An 18,624-nucleotide genomic window follows, 5' to 3' on the forward strand; every position below is an offset into this window, starting at 1 on the left:
TTGGTCGCGCTGGGAGTCTCCCTCTTGCCTCTCGGGTAGCGGCGGGAGTGAGCGGGGCGCAGACGGGAAGTTGCGGCTGCCAGCGAGGCGGACTGCTTCGGTGCAGGCCACACGCCACCCCGAGGCTGCATAGGCCGCGCGGAGGGAGACGCCGCGTCGCCGGCCTGGGGTCGGGAGCCACAGACCAGGAAGCACCGGGCGGACTGAGGTTTCCGGCGGGTTCGCCGTTGAGGGGAGGCCGGGTCCCTGAGCGGCGGCGCGGCCCCTCCCTCTCCAGTCAGGGAGCGAGGCCCTGAGCTGGGCGGAGGCTGGTCCCAGGGCGCACCGCGGCGCGGCCGCCGGGCTCAGGCTAGCGGGCGGGCGGGCGGGCGGCCGGGAGCGCGGGGGCCGCTGCCGACGCCCCCTGCAGGGCGCCCTCGGCCTGCTGGGCCCGGGCTCAGGCGTGGGTCGGGGCCCCGCGGGACGGCGGCCCACCTGACGGGTTCGAATCCGGGCGCTGTCTCCTAAAGGCGCTAGGCCCTCGGGCTGCGGCGGTTGCGATAAAGGCAGCCACCATTTGCCGAGGACTTGTCGAGGGCCGGGCCGCGCGGCGTGTTTGCCCTGTGTCACCCAAACAGCAGCCCTGTATGACAGGTAGAATCCGTAACCCCATTTTACAGAGTAGGAAATTGGGGCCTAAGGAGCTTGCCCAAGGTCACACGTCTCGTAAGAGCCAGAGCCAGCATTCAAACCCGCGTCCTCCTATTCAGAGTTTGCCCTCTTAACCACGTCTCTCACCTTCCCTGATGAACTTACGTGAACCTCAGTTTTCCTCAGGAGGGGTATTGCTATTTCCCAAGGTTGTTTGATGATTCACTGAGAAAATGTACCTAAAGGCGCCTGGCACACTGCCTGGGCCGCAGAAGATGCTTAAGGAATGATGGCTGTTAATATCACACATGTTACGTGTGTCATTAGTAACACTGTATATCATCTGTCTCCTTTAGGATTTGTGGGTGGAAGGCAGGCATGGTCAGAACCATTTCACTGACAGGAAAACAGAGACAGGACGTGTCTCTCTCCACGTCTCTCAGCCAGTAGAAGCTGCCAAGCTGGAGCCCAAAGCCAGGTGTGCTGACTCCCAGCGGGGGGCTCCCTGCACCAACCATGAGCCGCCTGCTCTGGAGGAAGGTGGCCGGCGCCACCGTCGGGCCAGGGCCGGTTCCAGCTCCGGGACGTTGGGTCTCCAGCTCCGCCTCCGGCCCCGTCCCCAGCGACGGGCAGCCGCAGCCGTCGCCGCCGCCGCGGCCAGTGCCGTCCTCGGAGGGCGGGCAGCTGCGGCACAACCCATTGCACATCCAGATGCTCTCGAGAGGGCTTCACGAGCAAATCTTCGGGCACGGCGGGGAGATGCCCGGCGAGGCCGCGGTGCGCCGCAGCGTCGAGCACCTGCAGAAGCACGGGCTCTGGGGGCAGCCGGCCGCGCCCTTGCCCGACGTGGAGCTGCGCCTGCCGCCCCTCTACGGGGGCAGCCTGGACCAGCACTTCCGCCTCCTGGCCCAGAAGCAGAGCCTGCCCTACCTGGAGGCGGCCAACTTGTTATTGCAGGCCCAGCTGGCCCCCCGGCCCCCGAGCTGGGCCTGGGCGGAGGGCTGGACCCGGTACGGCCCCGCGGGGGAGGCCGAACCCGTGGCCATCCCCGAGGAGCGGGCCCTGGTGTTCGACGTGGAGGTCTGCTTGGCAGAGGGAACTTGCCCCACATTGGCGGTGGCCATATCCCCCTCGGCCTGGTGAGTACGGGCAGGGGTCAGGGGACTTGAGCACATGTGGGGGGCCCAGCTTAATGGTTTGGTGAGCTCCCACTATGTGTTTGGTGGGTGGATTTCCAGGGACTGTGGACTCGGTGAACTAAAACAAGCCTTGACCCCAGCATTTACAGACCTTACTTTCTGGTAGGAAGGTATGGGTAGTAAACAACACCCAAGCAAATGTCACGTGGTGATAGGGGCTGTGCAGAGAATCACGTGTGTTGAACTTGAGACTGACTGGGAGACCACTTGAGATCACCTTGATTTGGTGCCTTCCCACTTGCCCTAGTAGCTTCCTGAGAAGTTAGTCCAAGACATTTGAACAGTGTTTCCATTTGGGGATGTTATTGGTAATTTTGGGCAGGAGAAACCTACCTTTTGCGGGAATGGCCCAGGCAGTATAGGACACTCAGCATCCCCAGCTGCTCCCTTAAATGCCAGACCAAATCCTCGCCGCCCTGACCCATTTCAGTGTTTCCAAATACCCACTCCCCTCGGGAAACTGCCCCCACCCAACCCGTGACCACCCCCAGCTGAGAAACTGCTTCCTTCCCCCAGCCTTCCAAGCAGGCTTGCAGGCATTTTTGTCCCCAAAAGGTATATTCAATCTCTCTTTTCTTTTTAAATAACTTTCTAAGTGCTACCCAAGTTTCTTTTTCAAACAATGATGGCAGTACTTTTCTCCCCTTTTTTATTCTTCATTCCAGGATTAAAATACTATTTACAACCTTAATGCTTTCAGGCATGGCCAGCAAAAAAGTTGGCAGTTTCTTTATTCCTATTGGAAGCTACATCTTTGTAAAGAAAGCTGCGAAATGTTAAATATGCAGTTGAAAATGGTGAAAGCATGGCTAAATAGATAAGGTAGGCATTAACGGCTGAAAAGAGCAAAACTAGATGATTCCTCATTGATGTAGTTCCAGTTAAGATGAGAATCTCAGTGCTTACTGTGTAACTTGATGGTCAAAATAGAGGGAATGCTGTCCATCATTTGAGAAAGTAAAGTAGACTGTGGTGGCTGAAAGGAAATTAGGAAACCAGTGATAAGAAGGACTTGTTTTTTGATCTTTGGTCATTCTTGGCCAATTTCCCTGAAGTCCCCCTTTTCTTTTCCTCCTTCTTCCTCTCCTAATTTTTCATCTCTTTCTCTCCCTGTCCTTCCCATCCTCCTCTTATTCTCATTCCATTCTTGCCGGTGGTACTGGGGGCACTGTGCAGTTTGCCTGGCGGCAGAAGTCATTGCTGAGGACTGGACTCATGCTGGGGCCTTCCTTCTGGGAGCCTGACTATGGCGGGGGGTGGGAGGTGCCAGATGGGACCCTGACGGCAGTCCACTTTTAACCTGGGCACATCCCTGCCGCGTGGCTGTGTAACATCAGGTTCCTGAGCAGCCCGCAGTTTCCAGTGGGAGGGAAAAGCCTTGGATGGCCCAGAGGGCAGCTTCCCGAAGGCTGCTGGTAAGGGCTTTGGTCATCAGACCAGAGGGACATTACACAGGCTGTCAACACCGATCTAAGATTCACAGGAAAAGTGTAGTGTTAACGGCGTTGGTCCTGACTCATCTTAAATTTGCCAGAGGTGTTTGCATTTTGGCGTTCTTCTTTTTTTATCACAAATAAATTTAAAAAGATGGTTCTCACGTACAGCTGCAGACCCGGATCTTGACACCAGTCTGGCTTTTTATTGCAACTAAAGTCCCTGTCATCACCACAGCCTCAAATATTTGACATCCTTCAGCCTTTTCTTCTGTGTTGTGTTTGTTTGAGGGCTTTGACATGTTGAATTGAAAGGGGAGGAGGTTTCAACTTGAGTCCCTGAGCGTTTTCCCATCATTTGGAGTGTGAGTTAGATTTTACCAGGTTTAACACTAGGAACCTCTTTTTGCTGGTAACCCCTTCCCCCAAAGAAACTAGTTTTATGTTTGTTGTATCTGTTGCGGCAGATAACCCCTCCTCCCTGCCGTAAGGGAAACGGGCAGCTTGTTCGCAGCTGTGGTGGCCACACATGTGGCCTCGTCACTCACTTTGATGCTGAGTGGCCTTGACCCTTTGGTGTAATCTGCGGTTCACAAAAGGCTTTTGCTCAGCAGCCATTTCCCCACACTTAGTCTTGTGGATCTTGAGCAAACTCGAGCCTTTTCCTGAATCAGTGTCCGGCCCCCAGCAGGCAGCACTCATCCCCTGCCCCTCCCACCCCAACCCTAGCACATATTTCCTAGCACATGTGCATACATTTCCTCCATTCTGGCACTTTCCCTGGTCTCTCACTGAGGGTGGTGGTTCAGAGACACAGCACCTTCTACAAGGTGCGTGTTTCGCTCTTTGTCCTTCAGAATCTTTCCAGCCGTCAGATGATTCATCCTGTACACGTGTGCAGCATTTGTCTTTTTTTTTTTTTTTGCCACTTTGAATTAAAAAAAAAAATTCCACTTTGGGTTTTATTATAATTGTCTCTCTTCTTTACTAGCACTTTGAACATTAGCCATTTTGTGCTTATCAACGTGAGGGGTTGATAACGGTCATTAAGACACCTCAGAGCCAAGCACAGACTTGGTGAGCCCTGGGCGTAACAAACACCTTGATGGCCCGGGCTGAATGCCCATCTGGGACCCCCGGGACTGTGGCACTTAGCTCCCTTTCTCTCTGTGGAGGTTGAAAAGTAAAGCTTTTGTAACTCCTCCGCACTCCCAACACATACCCGGGCAGCACCCCGCCCGACCTCTAGCTCTAGGAGCACCCCGTGGTCTCCCTTGTACCCCCAGCTGCTAGCGTAGGGCCTGGCATGTGGTGGTAGGTGTGCAGTGGGGATTGTGGGGTGGAACTTGAATGCCTCCGTGCTGAACCTGCCTGCCTCTCACCTCCCTCAGGTATTCCTGGTGCAGCCGGCGGCTGGTGGAAGAGCGTTACTCTTGGACCAGCCAGCTGTCGCCGGCTGACCTCATTCCCCTGGAGGTCCCTGCCAGTGCCGGCGGCCCCACCCAGCGAGACTGGCAGGAGCAGTTAGTGGTGGGGCACAACGTGTGCTTCGACCGGGCCCATATCAGGGAGCAGTACCTGATCCAGGTATGGTTCATGGGGCCAAATGTAGCCTCTGGCACCGGGTGGGCTAAGAGCCCTGCTCTCAGTGGCTAGGGAAGGCATTGCTTTTCCTGGCCAGTGCCTCCATCACCTTTGTAGAAGCTACAGGGCCTCCTGTTGACCAGCCCTGCCCGTGGTCCCTGTACCCAGCTGTTCTGTCCCTAGGGTCTGCCTGGCACAGGACCTGAGTTGTCAAAGGGTACTAATGGCCCTTATCTCTGTGTGGCATTTTAGAGCTTAGCGTGGGTCTTTGGAGGCTGTGGGCCCCACGGCCTGGGCTCCCATCCTGCCTTGGCCACTGGTGAGCAGCTCGAGCCTCTTAACATCCCTTTTACAACTAAGGAAACCGAGCCTCAGTTTCCTTATTTGTAAAAAGAGGGAGATGGCGGAAGCTACGTCATAGGATTGTTGAGAGGGTTTGAACAGTGCACACATCAAACACTCAGAACCATAGTTGTGGCAATTCTTAATTCTGTGAAAAGTGCCCTAGGAGAAAGGCAGGGCAGGTGAGAGTAGCCTTAGCCTCTAGCTGAGTGTGCTGAGGCTCAGACAGCCTTGTTGACTTGCCCAGGGCCACAGAGCTTCTGAGCGGCAGGGCTGGGGGCCGAGCCTGATAGCTTGGAAGGCCTCGTTTTGGCCACTCTGTTCCCAAGGTGCCCCTGGAGCTGTTGCTGGATGCTGGGAAGGCCTGTGTATTGGGATTCAACCAGGCCTGCGCTTTCAAGCGTGGCTAGGGTTTGAGAAGGCAGGCCCCTCACAGGTGGAGGGACAAGCATGAGCAAGCATGAAGACACTCTTTAGCGCTGGGAGGCTGTGGGCTGGGAGGGGAGGCTGAGGTGGGGCTGGTGGGCTGAAGTGCCGAAACAGGGGTAGACTGGCCCCTCAGCTGCAGCCTCTCCTCCTCAGGGCTCCCACATGCGCTTCCTGGACACCATGAGCATGCACATGGCCATCTCAGGGCTAAGCAGCTTCCAGCGCAGTCTGTGGATGGCAGCCAAGCAGGGCAAGCGCAAGGCCCGGCACCCCACACAGCGAGGCCAGAAATCCCAGAGCAAAGCCAACGGCCCAGCGGTGAGAGCACACTGTGGGAGGCCCCCCTCCCCGGCCGGCCTGTCTGGCTTGAGACTGAGCTGATCTGCCGTGTCCCTTGCTCTGGCCTCCAGATCTCATCCTGGGACTGGCTGGACATCAGCAGTGTCAATAATCTGGCAGACGTGCACAGCCTCTACGTGGGGGGGCCTCGCTTAGAGAAGGAGCCCCGCGAGCTGTTTGTCAAGGGTAGCATGAAGGACATCCGTGAGAACTTCCAGGTATGGTGGTGGAGAGGGGCTCTGGGGACATGGGCTGTGGCAGACCCCTAGTGACCCTGGGGAGTGTAGCTGCCAGACCTGACCCTGAGAGGCCCGGTGGTGGTAGTGGGATGGCTGCCCACCCAGCGCCTTCCTGTCGCCTGTGCCAGGACCTGATGCAGTACTGTGCCCAGGACGTGTGGGCCACCTATGAGGTTTTCCAGCAGCAGCTACCGCTCTTCTTGGAGAGGTGAGGGAGAGCCCCTCTGGGAACCCATGGGGGTCAGTGGGTTCCTGGTACCCGGGCCCACCGTAACCAGGTGGTGCTGGGCCTTTCTCAGGCTGGGGGCCTTAGCCTTTCTGGGCTGAGAGCATGGAGCCACTCTGTCCAGTGGTGGCCACCTGGGCCTTGGACTCTGGGGTTTCTACAGAGGCCCTGGAGGGGGGCGCTGAGGCTGTGCTTGTTTCATGTGCGTGGCCCTGGTTTGCTAAGCACCGTCTCTGAACCCGGATCCTGACCCAAGGACTTCACATCCGTCTTGGTTATGTTTGCTAGTGAGTCAGATTTATGATGTGGTCAGAGTCATAAGCGTCAGCCAGACTTGGTTCTAATCTTAATTATCCTATCCAACTCATTTGACCTTGGGCAAGTTATTTGGTTTCCCTGAGCCTCAATGTTCTTATCTGTGAAACATACACAAATATACTTGACTACAGTTGTGAGGTTCTTGTATGATCTTTTGTGTGTGGGGGGTTGTAGCACAGTGCTTGGCGCTTAGTCATTACTCAGCAAATGGCAGCCATTTTCATTTTTGTGATCTGTCATTCCCCCCATTTCCCCTGAGGATGGGATGATATTATTCCCATTTTATAGATGAAGGAACTTAGGCTCAGAGAGATGAAGTGACTTAGCCAGGGTCTCATGGCTGGGAGACGGTAGAGCTGGGGTTTCAACCCCTGTCTCTCTGACGTGGGTGGTTGGGTTGAGGATTGCCAGGCTGGCCCAGGGATTGGGCCAAAGCCTTGCCTCCTGTGGTCATTTATGGCAGCCCTGGTGTTTGTCCTCAAGGTGTCCCCACCCGGTGACTCTGGCTGGCATGTTGGAGATGGGTGTCTCCTACCTGCCCGTCAACCAGAACTGGGAGCGTTACCTGGCGGAGGCACAGAGCACCTACGAGGAGCTCCAGTGGGAGATGAAGAAGTCACTGATGGACCTGGCCAACGATGCCTGCCAGCTGCTCTCAGGAGAGAGGTAGCCAGGCCTTGGGTGGCTGGATCCCCCTGCAGGGGATGGGCAGGTGGGAGGGCTGGCCTTCGGCTTGGCCTTAGCCCTGCCCTGGTGGACTGGCTGTGCAGGTACAAAGAAGATCCCTGGCTCTGGGACCTAGAGTGGGACCTGCAGGAATTTAAGCAGAAGAAGGCAAAGAAGGTGAAGACGAAGGAGCCGGCCGCAGCCAGCAAGTTGCCTGTCGAGGGGCCCAAGGCTCCTGGGGATCCCAAGGATCAGGAAGGTGGGGAACATGGGTGGGAGGTGGAGCAGGGATGGACCCTGGGAAGGTCCTGACCGGGGTGTCCCTTGGAAGGGGTTGCTCCGGCCTTCTGGACATGAGTAGGCTGGGCAGGCCTTTGTGAGAGACCCTCCTCTGGTCCTGATTGTCCTCCCCGACCCTGTGCAGACCCTGGCCCCCCCAGTGAGGAGGAGGAGTTTCAGCGAGATGTCATGGCCCGCGCCTGCTTGGAGCAGCTCAGGGGGACCACAGAGCTCCTGCCTAAGCGGCCCCAGCACCTTCCTGGGCACCCAGGGTAAGCCCTGTCTCCCTAACGTGTCCAGCGGCCATCCTTACCCCTCCCTCCACCCTGGGACACCTCTATTCTGGGCCCCAGCACAGGGGGTGGTGTGCATATGGGCCCTTACTAACCTGCTGCCATCTGTTCCTGCCGTCTTCCAGTCCTGCTCACTAGTTTGCTCTGACTCCTGGGTCACTGGATTTAAGCGGTACAAGTGCACTAAGCACCTGCTGTGTGCTGGGCCTCACAGTAGCCTCTGAGAGTACAAATAGGAACATAACTCCTTCTTTCTAGTAGCTTCTCCCTGGGAGGAGCCAGTTGTGCAGACCAGCCAGCGCAGCTGGACTTTATATCCATGATGAGACAGAAGAGTCATCAGTGTTGAGGCAGTGCCTGACTCTGCTTGGGGAAATCAAGGAAGGCTTCCTTGGGGAGGTGACCCTTCATTCACACCCCATAGAGTGGCAGAGATGAGAAAATAGGGGCAGCCAGGGTGAACAGCAGAGTACCAACTTTATATTTGCCTGAGATGAGGCCGCCTTAAATTTTGTGCCCTGAGTGCCTCACTTGCCTCACCCTTGTGTTGGCTCCGGTGAACAGCACGTGAGGGATGGAGCTCTGAAGGCTCTGGTGTGCCTCTAGAGCAGTGGTGGGAGGGCAGATCTACTTGCTCCCTGCATGAAATGGAGCTGGGGAAGGAGTCCAGCCCTAGGTTATGCCTGTGGGTCCTGACTTCTGAGTAGTACAGGGGGGCTGACATAGGATCTTTCCTTCTGGGATATTCGAATTATTCTAGGGGACTCCGTGGGGGTCCTGGCTGTATCCCAGAGGGAAGGGATGGTGACTGTAGGCCGAGGTCACCAGAAAGCCTTGGGGTCTTGGAGAGTGGGTGGGGCCCTTGCCGTCACACACTGTCCTCCCCCGACTACCATGACACTGCTCTCTTCTGGCGGGGCATAGGTGGTATCGGAAGCTCTGTCCCCGGCTAGATGACCCTGCGTGGACCCCAGGCCCCAGTCTCCTCAGTCTCCAGATGCGCGTCACACCTAAACTCATGGCGCTGACCTGGGACGGCTTCCCTCTGCACTACTCGGAGCGGCATGGCTGGGGATACCTGGTGCCCGGGCGGCGGGACAACCTGGCTAAGGTGCCACCAGGCAGCGGCCTAACGTCGGCTGGGGTGGCCTGCCCCTACACGTAAGGCTCTGGCTCAGGGAGGAAGGGGCTGGAGGCTAGGCACCCCTTCCCCTTGGCTAGAGAGACCAAACCCAGCTCAGGCTAGTGGAAAGAGCTCGGGTCTGAGAGTCTGGGTTCTAGTTCTTTGTTTGGTGGCTGCCTTTTGTGTCTGGACCTCAGAGCCCTGTGGGGCTGAGGGCGTGGTGCTTGGAGTGGGTGGGACTGAGGCCCTGCTCCTGGGCCCGGCAGCCCAGCTGCCCTCACAGGAGTGTGCAGAGGGAGGGCTGTTGGAAGTGACGGGGGATGAGCTTTGTCCCCCATTTTTGAGTGTAATTTATTGAGCACTGATTATATTCTGTGTTAATAAACGTTTTACAGTGCTTCCCTTGTTTGTTTCCCAGGCAGTCCCGCGGTTATCTTCATTTTAGAGTTGGCAAAACAAAGGCCCTAGGGAAGTCAGTTTCTTGTCTGAGCTCACAAACCCTTGAGCTTTTGACAGGCAGGTGTTGGGGAGAAGCCATAGCACTTGAAGTGGCCCAGAATTGAGAGTCCTGGCTCTGCGGGGCAGCCTGAACCACCCGTGGGGCCTTAGGACAGAGGGGCAGGGATCAGTCTGCCCCTTTGCAGCTGAAGGATGGATGAGCGGGCAGGAGCCAGCCTGGGGCAGGGCCCAGCCCTGACTTCCCACTGCTGGGCTCCCAGACCTTTTCCTGGGGAGGTGGCGGCTCTGGGGAGAAGCGCTTAGATTTGAGTCAGCCCAGGCCTCGAAACCCAGCCTGCCACCATTGTGCCGTCATTTTCAATTTGTCACTCCCTGTCTATGAACCAGGGGAAGTGCTGTCCACTTCCGCCCCAGAGCTGATTCTGAGGCTAAACGGAGGGAATCGCGGAAGGCCCCCAGCGAGCTGCCTGGCCCGGAGGGGGCACCCGGTAACCAGAGGCTGCTGCTGCTGTTCTCTGCGCAGAGCCATCGAGTCCCTGTACAGGAAGCACTGTCTTGAACAGGGGAAGCAGCAGCTGGAGCCGCAGGAGGCAGACCTGGCTGAGGAGTTCCTGCTCACCGACAGCAGCACCATGTGGCAGACGGTGAGGGCGGGCTCTGAGCCTGAGCTCTGGGGAGGGGGCTCTGTTCCCTCAAGGAAGGGGTGGCCTTTTGGGTGGAGGCGGGGTGCTGGATGCGCTCAGTTGTCCACCTCAGGCTGTCCTGGGCTGTCTGCGTGTTGCAGGGAGGGGTGGTGGATTTGGGCCAAGCCAGCCCTCTGCTTCACTTCCTTGGTACCTGGGCCCATCCAGGTGGAAGAAATGGGCTGCTTAGAAGTGGAGGCCGAGGCCAGGATGGAGAACTTGCGAGTGGCAGTTCCAGGTCAACCCCCAGCTCTGGTGAGCTGGGCACCTGCTCAGGGGTTGTCTGGGTGGGTGTTGGGTGGCAGGGCCCTCCTCTTGTGCCCAAGTAGCTCTTTCCCCCCAGAGAATTCCCAGGATCTTGGGGAGCTGGGAGATGGCTGCCCTGCCTTTGGGTGGCCCCATACTTGTTGGAGGCCAAGGAGGAAGCCTGAGATCTCATAGCCATCCTGTCATTTCCCAGCTTACCTGCTTGCCATTTCAGGCCCTTTTCCCACCCCCTACCCCATGGCCCTCGCTGAATGCAGGTGCTGGAGCAGGGCCTGATCTAGGTGTGTGGCCCCCACAGACTGCTGCTGGTGGCCCAAAAGCCAGCCAGCCAGCTTATCACCATGGCAACGGACCCTACAATGATGTGGATATCCCCGGCTGCTGGTTCTTCAAGCTGCCTCACAAGGTGTGTGTCCTGGTGTCCTCGCTGTGCTCAGGGTGCACAGTAGGCCTCCAGAGTGACTCAAACAGGGAGACTCCCTTTTTGCAGGAATGCTGGTAGTAGTGGCGCAGAGTATGATCTCAGACAAATGTTGTCATCTCTCTGAGGTTTTGTCTTCCTTCTGAAAATTGGGTGGTGAGGGGCATGGTGGTGGAATTAAATGACACAGGGCATGTCAGGTGTCTGTGCCACATCTGGTACATGATAGGATCTGTTGACTGATGGCTGTTACTGTGAGGGGAGCTAGGTGTGTGTGAGGGGAGCTAGGTGTGTGTGTGTGTGTGTGCGCGCGCGTGCGCTGCAGTCAGGAATTTGCCCCAGACCGCTCTGCTTGAGGTTGTGGGCTCAGTGCTGGGCAGAGCCCAGGCACACAGGGCATCAGTTCCCCAGCTAGGGGTCTGCCATGTGCCTCCAGCCCCTGCTTCCTTTGCTCTCTTCAGGATGGTAACAGCTGCAATGTGGGCAGCCCCTTTGCCAAAGACTTCCTGCCCAAGATGGAGGACGGCACCCTGCAGGCTGGCCCAGGAGGTGCCAGTGGGCCCCGTGCCTTGGAAATCAACAAAATGATTTCTTTTTGGAGGAATGCCCATAAACGTATCAGGTGGGTCACTGTGGGAGGGCAGAGACATGCTGTCTGTCCGTGCCTCTGGCTGGGTTACTGCAGTCTTGGGATCCCTTCCCCTGCCTTCCACCCAGGGGCCCCTGACAGCCTGTGCTGCAGTGGAGGGACAGCCTGGTCTAGAGGCCTGGCTGCTTGTGGTCCTGGTGCCATGGGACCGTGGACAAGGCTCGTTCCCTCTCCAGCTGCAGTTACCCTGTTATGTAAAAAGAGTGGTACTGTAGGACCTTCGCGGCCCCTCCCAGCTCTGTGGCCCCTTCCATGGAGGGCTAGTAGCCTGTAAGTTCTGTTGGGGGCTGGGAGTGGGTCCTGTAGGCTGGGAATGGCAAATGGGTCGAAGGCTAGTTCTGAGGGGTTTGTGGCTGCCAGCGGCACACTCTTGTGAGAAGCGTGCTGTGATGGGTTGGTAAAGTCTGCCCTGAGCCTGGAAAAGGCAGTGGTGGCAGGGCTGGTGCTGGGTGCCTCATGGATACTCCAGGACGGGGGCCGAAGCTGCCTCAGATGCCTAGTTAGTTCCCGGTGGCTTATGCTCCTAGACGGTAGATGCTAGGCCCAACCTGAGTCAAGTCAGTGGGAAAAGGGTTGAGGCTGGGCAAGGAGGGGGCACAGCAACCCCCAAAGCTGGGCAAATGAGGGCCGTGTTGTGATGGGGGATGGAGTGTGTGCTCCCTATGGCTGTGCTGAGCAACCCGTCTGTCCCCATAGCTCCCAGATGGTGGTGTGGCTGCCCAGGTCAGCTCTGCCCCGTGCTGTGACCAGGTATGTCCTGGCAAGTGGTTGTGGGAACGGGAAAACGGGGGCGGGTCCTAGGACCCAAGCAAGCTGCTGAGCCTCATGTTCTCCCCCCAGGCACCCACACTATGATGAGGAAGGCCGCTATGGGGCCATCCTGCCCCAGGTTGTGACCGCTGGCACCATCACTCGACGGGCTGTAGAGCCCACATGGCTCACTGCCAGCAATGCCCGGGTATGTGTCCTCTGCACCTCTGGTCCTGCCCTTTCTCTCCTGTGTGTCTAGAAGCTGGGTTGCAGAGGGACTTTGCTGAGGAGCATGAAAAGGAACCTAAGATCTGGGTCAGGCAGGACTCAAGTTCAAATCTAGCTTCACAACTCATCCAGCTTTTCAGCAAATATGTTCTGGGCACCTGCTCCTGGCCGGACATTGACAAGGCATGCTAGGCACAGCTATTGTGGAGTCTAGATGGGGCTGGGTATAGAGCCAGGCACGGAGCAGGGATTCTTTACCTGGAACTGTGGAGTTTGGGGCACTGCTGGCTGGCATTCCTTAAAACCATCCCCTCAGGAAGGGCTCCAGCATTCTCCGTCTAGTCAGGCTCCAGGGATGGGTGGGAGGAGTCTACTGGGGTATCTAGGTCGGGGCTGACCTCACTCTTCCTGCAGCCTGACCGAGTAGGCAGTGAGTTGAAGGCCATGGTGCAGGCCCCGCCCGGCTACATCCTCGTGGGTGCTGATGTGGACTCACAGGAGCTGTGGATTGCAGCTGTGCTTGGAGACGCCCACTTTGCCGGCATGCATGGTGAGCAGGAGCCGGGGCCGGAGCAAAGCGGTGGCAGCCTGATGCCTCGCCAGGAGGATTATTTCTGAAGCCTGTTTTCTCACTCCTGCCTCGCCCCCCAGGCTGCACAGCCTTTGGGTGGATGACACTGCAGGGCAGGAAGAGCAGGGGCACCGATCTACACAGTAAGACAGCTGCCACAGTGGGCATCAGCCGTGAGCACGCCAAGGTCTTCAACTATGGCCGCATCTACGGGGCCGGGCAGCCTTTCGCTGAGCGCCTGCTAATGCAGTTCAACCACCGGCTCACGCGGCAGGAGGCAGCTGAGAAGGCCCGACAGATGTATGCGGTCACCAAGGGCCTCCGCAGGTGAGGGTGCCTCTCCCATCCACGTTACCCCAGGGCCTCAGGCTTGCTTTACTACCTTTACCGCCCCATTCTATTCTACCTCTTCCCATTACGTGAGTCCTCACCTGGCCCCTCTTCCTCCAGACCCCTGTGACCTAGTTCTAGGGTGGTTTGTCCTTGGGTTGTGACATCTGCTTGCTTAATGCTCAGTTTTCCTCATAGAGTTAAAGCTGTGCTTTTGTTATGCTGTCAGAGCTCTGGTCATGCAGAGTGAACAGTAACGTGGGGTTGCAAACTCACATGCCTACAGAGAGTGAGAGCAAGTGCAGCAGGCGGTTTAGTAGGACAAGTTGACAGGAGGGCCTATGGAAAACCAGAGACTTTAAACTGATTTTGACAGAGGAGAAAGCCTTCCCAGGCTTCGGTTTGCTTCCGCCTATAGTACCTATTGTTTGCTCAGGGCCTCAGCAGCCTCCTAGGAGGGTTCCTGAATCGAGTGTGAGGGAGGAGAGGTGCCTTTACAACTTGCGTGGGTATAACATACGGTGTCCACGTTTAATTAGCTGACCTCCTCATGGAAAGACTAAAAGTTAAGTGATAACAGTTCAGTAGTAACTGCATAAAGGCAGAAAAGGGGAGCCGAGTATTGTCCAGGGAGGTGAGAGGAGGACATGGGGTTGGGGGTGGCATGCACCGTGGGCGGTGTGTGCTGGCAGAGGCAAGGCAGTGACGACAGAAGAGGTTGGGCCTTAGTTGTGGAAACCTTTGCTGGCCTCACAGAGGAGTCTGGACTGAGGGGTGGTGGGGAAACCCTGGTGCACCTTTGAGCAGGTGAGTGGCGTGGCTCTGGAGCCATCTGGAGACAAGCCTGGTGATGTCTGAAGTTGCATTGAAGCTGGGAGTCTGGGGCAGTGGGGACTGAGAAGGGTCAGTCGGGCCTGGCTGTAGGTTGTCTTCTGTCCTCTCCCTTTCAGAGAGTAGCCTGTTCTACCCCTCTATGCGCACCGCACCCCCCCCCCCCAATGTGGGGTGATAGCTCTTGCTGCCTTCTGGACTACTACATGCCACCTGTTGGTCATGGGGCAGTGCAGTGTTTAGGGCATTAGGACAATAATAACAGTAGTGGTTCTCGTGTTGGAATATGTCCTTTATTGGGCTACCCTCATGTAGTCCCCAGAATCCTGGGTTCCTGTCTAGGCTCTACCTCTTCCTGGCTGTGTGATCTTACAAAGTCACTTAGTATCTCTGAGCCTTTTCCCCCTCTGAAGTGGAGCTTGTAGGGGAAAGGCACGACCCCAGGGTGGTTGTGGAAGTGGAGAAGGGATTGAACACTCCTAGCCCAGGGTTTGGCATAGAAGAGGTGTTCCCGTGGGAATGACAGTTGTGACACTGCACCCCCCCCCCCCCCAAGGTATCGGCTGTCAGATGAGGGCGAGTGGCTGCTGAGGGAGTTGGACCTCCCTGTGGACAGGACCGAGGATGGCTGGGTTTCCCTGCAGGATCTACGCAAGATCCAGAGAGAAGCTTCTAGGAAGTGAGAACTGTCTGTGTGTTAAGGATGGAGGGCGGGTCTGGGCTGGCCTGGGGAAAGCTGGGATGCTTTGTTTTTAGCTCTAAGATGCTAAAAGACAAAGCTTGCCCTCTCTTTGTTCCTTGCCCCCCAGATCACAATGGAAGAAGTGGGAGGTGGTTGCTGAACGAGCCTGGATGGGGGGCACAGAGTCAGAAATGTTCAATAAGCTGGAGAGCATTGCGATGTCTGACACACCATGTACCCCGGTGCTGGGCTGCCGCATCACCCGAGCCCTGGAGCCCTCTGCTGTCCAGGGGGAGGTATCCTACTACCCTTGGAACATGGGGAGAGGGTCGCAGGGAGGGCAGGGTTCCTGTACTACCTCCTACTCTAGTGAACTGGTATGTGGTTTAACCCTTCTTGCCTGTGCCTACCTTCCCTCCCCAGTTTATGACCAGCCGTGTGAATTGGGTGGTGCAGAGCTCCGCTGTGGACTACTTACACCTCATGCTTGTGGCCATGAAGTGGCTGTTTGAGGAGTTTGCCATTGATGGGCGCTTCTGCATCAGCATCCACGATGAGGTTCGCTACCTGGTGCGGGAGGAGGACCGCTACCGCGCTGCCCTTGCCCTGCAGATCACCAACCTCTTGACCAGGTAGGCAAGGCCCGTGGCCTCTCTGGCATGACTATATACCAGATATGTGGGGCTTGGACCAGGCTGAGCATGATCTGAATTTTCATCCCCCCAGAAATAAATGTTCCCACTTTTCTCTCTGATTTTTAAAACTTGTAGCAGTCTTAAAAAAGACTGGCCTCAACCTTTAGAAAAAATTTTTTGGGGGATTGAAAGTGTCATATACCAAGACTAGATCACTGAGGTGGTGAGAAGGTAGAAGCCAGGGCAGTTGTTCCAAAGAGTAGTTCTCAAATTGTGCTCCCCTCAGAACACACCTTTCTGTTTTGAAAATCAAAACGACAGAGGCTTTTCTCAACCCGTAGAAAACTGAGATATTTTCTTCCATTCGTAAATGTTAATTCTTAAGTGCCAGAAGTTTGTTATTCTGAATACTGACAGAAAACATTGTTAATGGGGAAACTCAAATGTGATTTTAAAAACGTATTTTTTTATATATTGAGTTGTGTTTTTTTGTAGTAAAATTCCTAGTTTATATGGTTACATTAATGATGTTACAGTTTCATGTTGATCTGCCCCAGAACCAGTTTGGGAACCATGATCTATCCTGATTAATGGGTAAATAATGTTTTACAATACTCAACACTGTCTCCGCTGCCCTCTTAATCATCTCCTGGGGGGTTATGTTTAACAGAGCTAATGAAAGTCCTCGTATATTCAAATTCTGGCCCAATAATTGAAATTTTGACATCAATAAAGTATACCAAACTGGAAAAAAAAAGGTGTGTTTTGAGTCCATAATTGCACGTGTCTCAGCGGGAGGTGTTCGGCTGCTGGATAGCGGGCAGTGCTGGCCCTTCAGCTTTCTTTGCTAAGTGAACAGAGCTGGCTGGGGGGAGGCTCTGCCTTATGGATACCAGGTCATCTCTCCTGGATTCACAGCAGGGACATGACTGTGAGAGGAGGTCGGGTCTCTTTCAGGTGCATGTTTGCCTACAAGCTGGGTCTGAATGACTTGCCCCAGTCAGTCGCCTTTTTCAGTACAGTCGATATCGACCAGTGCCTCAGGAAGGAAGTGACCATGGATTGTAAAACCCCTTCCAACCCAACTGGGATGGAAAGGAGATACGGGATTCCCGAGGGTGAGCACAACACCTTTGTTCCTCGTTACTCACTCGTAGGACGTTAGGCATAGAAAGTGGTCTTGGACAACACGAAGCTTGGGGCACCAGAGGATAAGAAGTCTACTTCTTGTGCTGTGTTCTGGGCTGTTTCAGTTTATAATGTGCCCTGGCTCCAAAGTGAGCATGATGCTCAAATCACAAAGGCATGTGTTTCTAGAAAGCTGTTCACAGTAAATGAAGGAATGTTTGAAACTCTGGTTTCTTCCATCTGTTCCCTTCCCTCTTCAACCACAATGGAAATGTTTGAAGATTTACTGTATAAAGTCAAAGTACATTCTTAAGTGAAAAAACTGTGCTTTGAGTGCCAAACAAGTAAATCAGAAAGCTTATTTTCTATGTGTCTAAGATAAACTTATTTTATACAAAAAAGAAAACAGATCCTCCCCAAATGTAACATTACCATTCCTGGCAATTACTCTGAACCCTTCTGTACTTTTTGACCTTAACATTAATTAAGTTCCTTTTCTCACTTCTGACCTGTGAGTTAACAATTCTTGAGGAAGCATCCTAACCAATTTGCACTATTTTTCAGGTGAAGCACTGGATATTTACCAGATAATTGAACTCACCAAAGGCTCCCTGGAAAAATGAAGCCAGCCTGGACCATAGCTCTGTCTGGAGGCTCTGTATTTGCTCCCGTGGAGCTTCATCGGGGCAGTGCAGGCTCCTAAACTCAGGCTTTCAGCTGTGCTTTTTTTGCAAAAGGGCTTGCCTAAGGGCAGCCATTTTTCAGTAGCAGGACCTGCCAAGAATGATTGCCTCTAACTGATGGTGCAATTAGTTCAGAACCAAGATGCCAACACTGGTGCAGGCTGTAGGACAAGGGGGCATTGTTGCTTGCTGGGTGAAAAGAAAGCAGAAGCCCCAAAGTTCACATTAACTCAGGCGTTTCATTTATTTTTTCCTTTTCTTCTTGGCTGGTTCTTTGTTCTGTCCCTCATGCTCTGATGCAGTGCCCTAGGGGAGAGAAGTGACGCTCTAAATGTGATAAGCCTGCTCGGAGGCAGTGGAAATAAAAACAAAGATCCTTTATCTTCTCATCAAAGCCTGTGTTAGTCATGCTTTCTCCCCTTTCCCACTCCTGGGAGGTAATTATGTTGGAGAAGGGAAGAGTTCTACAGTAGAGTAAGGTGGTGCTAACTTCTTTTTTTTGGGCTTTTGTTATACCTGGGGACATGCGTGGGACAAGATGACAGAGAAGGGGCATCAAGATGCTACATAACTCCCCTGAACTCAAATGCCTAATAGGCAAAGGGAGTGGATGGGGCCAGGTGCATTATGGCTTGGAGTGTGATAAACTGAAGAATGTAAGTTAAAAATTTTTGAGACGCTAGAAATCCAGGGTGTTTTATGTAAACTCCCAGTTTATGTTAGACAAACCGAGGTGATAGAAATTTTAGGCACTAGAGGTAAGGAAACATTGAGTTCTGCTTCAGAGATGCTATAGGGCTCACGGTGTGCTGCTGTAACTGGTTTGTTCCTCTCCCTTTTAGTCTTATCAGAGGGCAAAAGGAGGATAAGAAACTGGCATGACAACCTGAGCTGATCATAGAGTGGCCCTCCTTCGAATGAGGGCATGATAAAAGAGGAAGTAAACTGCTTTCTGAGCCAGAATGCTTGGGCTCGTGATTTTCCAATGGTTCAAAACATCACAGGGGAAGACCCACAGAAAGGGGTCTTGTTTTCATCACCCCCTTTCTGGAAATGTCTACCCAAAATGTATACAAGCCTGGGCAACTGGGTATGGTTCCAAGTTTACAACCCCTCTCTTGAGGAGCCTGTTTCATCTTTGTCTGACCACCTTTTGGCCCATTCTGTGGTGGTTGCTCCTCCACTAACCCGTGGCTGCCCCCAGACA

General features: G+C 54.9%; 2 protein-coding genes across 6 annotated transcripts in view; one reads left to right on the forward strand and one right to left on the reverse strand.

The window, feature by feature from the left end:
* Positions 1-39: 39 nt before the first annotated feature.
* POLG (DNA polymerase gamma, catalytic subunit) lies at positions 40-17,811 on the forward strand. Its single transcript, XM_033402840.2, has 23 exons — positions 40-208; positions 987-1,769; positions 4,654-4,849; positions 5,771-5,935; positions 6,028-6,174; positions 6,324-6,403; positions 7,223-7,405; positions 7,510-7,664; positions 7,830-7,956; positions 8,902-9,138; positions 10,083-10,203; positions 10,411-10,497; positions 10,808-10,915; positions 11,392-11,552; positions 12,276-12,329; positions 12,420-12,537; positions 12,972-13,107; positions 13,209-13,455; positions 14,846-14,968; positions 15,099-15,267; positions 15,395-15,603; positions 16,564-16,724; positions 17,299-17,811. The coding sequence occupies exons 2-23, from the start codon at positions 1,147-1,149 to the stop codon at positions 17,355-17,357; spliced, it is 3,666 nt and encodes a 1,221-aa protein (XP_033258731.2). The 5' UTR covers positions 40-208; positions 987-1,146; the 3' UTR covers positions 17,358-17,811.
* FANCI (FA complementation group I) overlaps positions 17,637-18,624 on the reverse strand; it is a 76,560-nt gene continuing 75,572 nt past the window's right edge. For all 5 annotated transcript variants that reach the window (XM_033402838.2, XM_033402837.2, XM_049705418.1 and 2 more), the window contains one exon: positions 17,637-17,723. In XM_033402838.2, the coding sequence (XP_033258729.1) occupies positions 17,661-17,723 (63 nt within the window). In that variant the 3' untranslated portion in view covers positions 17,637-17,660. The remainder of the gene's footprint in view (positions 17,724-18,624) is intronic.

This window comes from Orcinus orca, chromosome 2, assembly GCF_937001465.1.
Source record: "Orcinus orca chromosome 2, mOrcOrc1.1, whole genome shotgun sequence".
Taxonomy (NCBI): domain Eukaryota; kingdom Metazoa; phylum Chordata; class Mammalia; order Artiodactyla; family Delphinidae; genus Orcinus; species Orcinus orca.

What these genes read in the sequence shown, in the direction of transcription:
- POLG (XM_033402840.2), top strand. Translation starts at nt 1,147, where the DNA reads ATGAGCCGCCTGCTCTGGAGGAAGGTGGCCGGCGCCACCGTCGGGCCA. An exon ending in GTCACCAAGGGCCTCCGCAG is followed by an intron (nt 13,456 to 14,845) that starts GTGAGGGTGCCT and finishes CCCCCCCCCAAG; the next exon opens with GTATCGGCTGTCAGATGAGG. An exon ending in CAGAGAGAAGCTTCTAGGAA is followed by an intron (nt 14,969 to 15,098) that starts GTGAGAACTGTC and finishes CTTGCCCCCCAG; the next exon opens with ATCACAATGGAAGAAGTGGG.